The sequence below is a fragment of the Zea mays genome, chromosome 4 (assembly GCF_902167145.1).
Source record: "Zea mays cultivar B73 chromosome 4, Zm-B73-REFERENCE-NAM-5.0, whole genome shotgun sequence".
In the NCBI taxonomy this organism is placed as follows: Eukaryota; Viridiplantae; Streptophyta; class Magnoliopsida; order Poales; family Poaceae; genus Zea; species Zea mays.
Window position 1 is genome coordinate 154,587,350 of NC_050099.1, and position 6,753 is coordinate 154,594,102.

The window sequence follows — 6,753 nt, forward strand, 5'->3', positions numbered from 1 at the left end:
TCCTTTGGACAGACCTTGTTGAGATTAGTAAAATCGATACACATCCTCCATTTACCATTGGCCTTTTTTTACCATGACAGTGTTAGCCAGCCATTCTGGGTATTTTACCTCTCTGATAACTCCAGCACTGAGAAGTCTTTTCACTTCATTTCGAGCACCTTCAGCCTTGTCATCAGACATCTTCCGAAGCCTCTGCTTTCTGGGTCTGAAGGATGGATCAACATTAAGTGAATGCTCAATAACATCCCTGTTAACTCCGCAAAGATCATTAGCCGACCATGCAAAGATATCTTTGTTGTTGAACAAGAATCTTATCAAGGTTTTCTCTTGTTCCTCAGACAATTGAGATCCTAGCAGCACCTTCTGCTCTGCGATATCTTCGCATAAAAGCATGGGTTTCGGCTGATCGGCCGAAGCAGCCTTCTCCCTTCTATGCTTGTACTGCTCACAAGCTTCGGCTTCATCTATGTTATGGATTGCCTTTGAATCAGTCCAATTCCCTTCGGCCTTTCTGGCGGCTTCCTGACTCCCATAAATAGCAATAGGTCCCTGATCCGAAGGTATCTTCATGCAAAGATATGCTGGATGAAGTATTGCTTCGAAAGCATTGAGTGTTCCGCGACCAATGATAGCATTGTAAGGATACTCCATGTCAACAATGTCAAACACAATTTGCTCAGTCCTTGTGTTGTTGACAAATCCGAAGGTTACTGACATGGTAATCTTCCCAAGTGCTACAATCTGCCGCCCTCTGAAGCCACAAAGAGGGTGCGTAGCATCGTGGATCTTGTCTTTGGGCTCTTGCATTTGTCTGAAAGCCTTAGCAAATATGATATCTGCTGCACTACCTGTATCAACCAAAACATTATGGACCAGAAATCCTTTGATCACACAAGATATAACCATAGCATCATTGTGTGGGTAATCCTTGAGCTGAAGATCCTCTTGAGAAAAGGTAATTGGGATGTGAGACCATCTTGATTTGATGAAGGGTCCTTGTACCCCTACATGCTGTACTCTTCGTTGTGCCTCCTTCTTCTGCTTCTTGTTGGCCGGCTCTGAACATGAACTGCCTGTTATCGGGAGAACTAGCTTCGGGGCCGAAGTAGTTCTAGCTTGATTCTTGACCGAAGCCATCAGCTCAAACAAGTGGAAGTGAGTTGATCGGAGGTGGGCGCCAATGTTGGGGACTTGTTCTCAAATGCTATGAATTAAGAACAAGACAACATAAAATGTTAAATATTAATGCCCTTCGTCCGCTGAAGCATTATATCCCCAAGGATTTAATGAACTTCAGACGAAGACCATGAGTGAAATGTTACGAAGGTCATACCTTCGTGAGCAAACTTACAAAATAAAATGAATTAATATATCAAACATGAAGCATTAAAGATAAATGTATCAGAAATAAGCAACATTATCTACATATTTTATTATCTGATCATAAAAATGTCAGAACGTAAAGTTTGAGTACAATTATACCTTCTCCTTGACAGATGATAATTCTCGAGTAATGCGTTTGCAATTACAGGAAATCATGAACAGTAAAGGAATACTGTTCACTATTTATAGGCACAGGACACAGCCTGTGAGGAATTACAATCATGTCCCTCATAAAAGTTTACAACATTGACTCAGATCTTTATGGGCTAAAATGTCATTCTATCTTTAAGTCGGTTCGATCCTTCGTCTTCGGGCATGCTGCAACATCGAAGCTTTATGAGTGGTAGCTTCGGTCATCATGTATAAGCAGCTTTAGCCGAAGCTGTTTCTTCTTGCAGGACCTTCGGTGACGAAGCGTGACCCCAACACTGCACCAGAAGCTTTATAGTATATATCTATCGTGCTAGAACAATACTATTTCAGACATTTATTTATCTACAGTATAACTACCGTGTTAGAACAATATTTTATATGTCTACGTGTATCCAGCGGTGAGTATAGTTTTATATATATAGTCGGCTCATGCCTTGATCTGGTCAACCAACGTAAGCCCCCCTCACTGGCTGTTGGAGTTTGGGAACCTTTTGCTCGGCTTTCAAATTAATAAGGACGCAAAGCACTGTTGGAATTGTTGGGCCGTTCAAGTGACTGAGCTGGGCCAATCGGGCTGGGTTTGCTGCAACTGCCACTGCCAGGCATTGTATGCTCTTGGCATTTGGCAAGCTTCTTTCTTTGGTGGAGCCGGCTAGAGTGCTGGGAGATGCCTGCGCTGTTGGGGCAATCGCAGGCGTAGCAACTAGCAAAGTAGCAAGCCAAGAAGATGTGCCTTGCAAGCGACGTGACCCCGCGCGGGACACGAGATGGGGAAAAAAAGAGAGGGGCAAAGCTGAGCCTGAGCGGCTTTCAGCCCCATCCCATCTAGGGATCCCATCTAGGGATGACAGTGGGTAAGGTACCCAGTGGGCACACGAAGCCATACCCATACCCACTAAGAAAAAATTGACCCATACCCATACCCACTACCCATCATGGGTACAAAATTACGCCATACCCATACCCACCATGGGTAGCGGGTACCCATCGGGTACCCATACCCATTAACATTACGATAGACATGATCATTTTAAAACGCAAAAATAAGTACCAACATAACAAATATATCGAACCCGACATAATTTTATCATAGGTTCAACAATATTCAACATTACATGGCAATATCATGCCTTCAAATCACACAAAACATAGCATTGAGTCTAATTGTTCAATACACAATACTTAATATTTGAATATATAAGACTTCTAAGCTGTTGGAGCTTAAGGGCATCCTTCTCTTCCAATTCCAGTCTTGTTGCTCAGAGTAAAAGCTTCTACAAAGCAGTAATTAGAAGTACTACTACCTTATTAACAAACATAATCTGAAACTAACATCAAATGACTCTAAAATTAGCAACGGATTAAATTCTAGCATACAGTTATACATTGAGATGTGATAAAAAAATATTACATGGAATCTTGATAAATAAAGAACACATTCAAGTAAAAAAAAGAGGGGTTTGCGTGCATCGAACCCCGTTGATTTCAACAACTCTACGCTGGAGATGGTGGAAGAATCTTTAGCGGGCGTAGCTGGTGGTCCTTCAACAGCGAGGCGACTTCGATTGGCGGTGACACGACTCTTCTTGAATGGCGAGGCCACTGTTTTACCCATTAGATTATCTTTAACAGTAGCGCCGGCCGTGACAACGGTAGCAGCAACGGCGTCCCTTCGCGAGGTCGCCGTCACGATGTTAGTTCAATGAAAGTTTACTCACAATCGGTGCTCAGTACAATCGCACATATAACAAACACAACAAAAACAACCATATATTGAATCGAATATACCAAAAATCAAACGAATAGATTGTGCTCAGTGCTCACAGCTCACCTTGCGGTGTCTGAGTTGGTCGTCTCCGGAGAGGATGATACGTCCCCTGCCTGAATCTGTAGAGGAGGGGATGAGGCTGCTGGCCTAGTGCTTGGGTCATGGTCACCGTTCTCTGTGGACTGTGGGCTCGACGTAGCCGATACCGACGAAGACATCTGCAGCGGCGGCGTACCTGGGAGACGGCTGGTGGAGTGGCGGTTGCCTGGAGCCTTGGACGCGGGCGGCTAGCGGGCTGGCGGCTGCCTGGACGCGGGCGGCCGGCGGCGGGACTTGGTCTGTCCTGGACGCGGGCGGCAGGACGCCGGACGCCTGGTGAGCTGTGGATGTGCGGCACTGCGGCGGGGAGTCCGTGCGTTGGGATCCCGCGATTCCCGCCCGTGCGCTGGGACGACTGGTGGTGCGAGTTGGAGCAGGCGAGCAGCTGACTTGCGAGCTGCCGAGTTGGAGCCGTGGTCCGTGGAGTACTGGAGCGTGGGCGTGGTGCCCTGGACGGCTGGACTGGAGGTTTGGAGTTCTGGTCTTCTGGACGGACGCTGGAGGCTGGACTCTGGTGGGCGGCGGCAGCGTTAGGGACTCTGGTGGGCGGTGGCGGCGTTAGGGACAGAGACACAGGGTATTACGTATTAGGGTTAGGAAATAGCGAGAGAAAATGTATTTTATATGAGACATATAAATCCGGACCCACGTGTCATATATTAGCGGATTCCCCATCGGGTAGCGGGTATGGGGCAACAGAGAACGTACCCACGCCCACCGTACCCGATGGGCATAACAAATGACCCAATAAAATACCCATGGGTATCAAAATCCGCCATACCCGTGCCCTAATAGGGTTTTTACCCATCGGGTTTCGGGTTTCGGATACCCATTGCCATCCCTAATCCCATCTGGCCATTTCCGGACCTCGCATAAACTAGACGCCTAGCTTGTGCACGCATGCTTTCCACGCCACAGACCTGTGTGTACTATGCATGTCATGTTTCTCTGCGAAACGGAAGCGCACAGGCAAGGCACGGCTAGGTTTCCCACTTCCCTCTCCTTGGCACAACGTCACTCCGGCCTCGTGCAGCTATGCTATGTGACCAGCACCAGAGTGCCTGCAGCCTACCATATTATTGCCATACTATGCTATGTTGACGCATCCTTTTACTACTAGTTTTTGATTGATACCATTTCCATCTCTTGCGCATGTGAAGACCGACCCTCGTACTTGTTACGTGTGTGCCAGGGAGAGGCTGGTTAATTTCGTGTCTCGATGTTTCAGAGGTTAAAGTTTTTTTTGTCGAATACGCAGGAGAGCTGCGCATCTTTGTTAATAGAAGAAGAGTGCGAACACAAATACAAAAACAAGAGCTGGCCAACCAGCTCAACACAGCTCAACACAGAGCCGACTACTCGCTCAGAATACAATCAAGGGCTTTCGCGCCCGCTCTCAGCCCACTCGTTTCAGAGGTTAAAGTGAAGATCAGTCTCCAACGCTCGCTTTCTCTTTAGATTGGATTATCGATCTCTACATTTTTTTTCCACTTTTAGGGCGTCTCTACTTTCGGTGATGGAAGAGAACTGAATTTGATGATAGATGAAACCAATCACGCCCTAAAATACTCCTAACTTGTTAGATTATAATTGTTTGTACGAGTAAGAACAATTTGTTTTTTTTGTCCTCTCTCTTAGGTTTTTGTTTTTGTCAATGCATGGTCCGTCTTTATAGATGAATCCTTCGTTAATTCTGTACGAGCCTTCTCCGTGCTTACGAATTTATCAGGTGATTTCGGACTTGTGAAAGAAAGTCTTGGTCAAGAAGGAGGCTTCAAGTATCGAAGTTTCGTTTGTCTTTTATATAAAGAAAATGAATGAAGTGACTTCTCGCCTCACCTTCGGTCTTCGTAGAAATGATTCAACCATCTTCACAGTTCCACTAAAAGCTAAAAATCGATTGGTGGAAACCACTAAAAGCCGTTAAAAGTTTTTCGATATATGTTTTCACAGTTTTATCCGAAAGCTACTGAAAGCAGGTCTAGGGGTGCTTTAAATTTGCACTGCGAGAAAATCAGCTTTTAGAAAAAGTTGCTTCCTAGATCCGGCCCTTCGGTTTGGTTTTTGGCTTTTAGGGGGCAAAAGCCAAAGTCAAAAGTCAAACCAAACACACCCTCAGTCGCTCTCAATTCTCATTGGACGTTGAGCCCTCTCGTTGACACGATGGGCTATGGGGTCCAACTGTCTAGGGCCCAAGATGTTGTCGATGAAAGGGAAATGTGCTATCGGGCAATTTCTATATTGTTTTGTTGATTAGATGCTCAACACATAGAGGTATGACTTTATTGAGCTTTGAGTTAAAGAGATGCAAATGGAAAAGCAAGGTATGATTTTAGCCTTAGTAAATTGTTTTTTGTACTAACATTATTCTCTAAGTGCTAGGAAACTTTTCAAAGTGAGAGAAATCGAATTGGAGAAGTTTGGCTAAGGCAAGCCAAACTTGCACCAGCCTGCGGTGCACCGGACTGTCCGGTGCCCAGGCTGGCGCCCCCGCGAACTAGCCGCTCTCGGAAAAAGCTGAGGGCGACGTGGCTAAAATTCACCGGACTGCCCGGTTGTGCACCGGACTGTCCGGTGTGCCAGCCGAGCGCCCAGCCAACGGTCAGCCGCGCGATCAGCGGGCCACACGCGGACTTTGCCAACGGTCACCAGGCTACACCGAACTGTCCGGTGTGCTAGCCGAGCGCCCAGCCAACGGTCAGCCGCACGATCAGCGGGCTACACGTGGACTTTGCCAACGGTCACTAGGCTGCACATAATTGTCCGGTGTGCCATGGGTCTGGTGGCTGCAACGCTCGACTTTGCCAAATAAGGAAGGGAATCACACATTGTTCCCTGTCCGGCGGTGCACCGGACTATCTGGTGCGCCTGAAGGAAACATGTGACGCCTAAGAGGGGGGTGAATTAGGACTTCTAAAACTTTCTCTAAATTAGGCCACAAATAAAACCCTAGAGCAAAACCTATGCAATTAATCAAATTAGAATGTGCAAACTAGGTTTTATCTAAGTGGTGCTATCTCTACCGACGTGTAAGTTTCAATTCTAAACAATACAAGTATAATGACAAGATTGAAACTTAAATGCTTAATATAAATGCGGAAGCTAAAGAGCAAGGTAGAGATGCAAACTCTCGTCGATGATGCCGATATTTTTATCAAGGTATCTGGAACCACACAAGATCCCGACTAATCCACGTTGGTGCCCCTACGCAAAGGGAAGCCCACGCGAGGGTCAAGCACCACGGTCGAGTAACTCCGTAGAGAGCCACGGGCCTTCTCCACGCGCAAGTGGTGCTTCGCTTCCGGCTCCTCTCGGACGCTCCCCGCCGTCTCCACTATTGAGCTTCTGGC

General features: G+C 46.6%; 1 protein-coding gene across 1 annotated transcript; it reads left to right on the forward strand.

Moving 5' to 3' along the window:
- The first annotated feature begins 2,602 nt into the window (after positions 1-2,602).
- Positions 2,603-3,946, forward strand: LOC100502165 (uncharacterized). The gene has a single exon (NM_001196643.1). It carries the CDS (start codon positions 3,466-3,468, stop codon positions 3,790-3,792), a length of 327 nt encoding a protein of 108 aa, NP_001183572.1. The 5' UTR covers positions 2,603-3,465; the 3' UTR covers positions 3,793-3,946.
- The last annotated feature ends 2,807 nt before the right edge of the window (positions 3,947-6,753 follow it).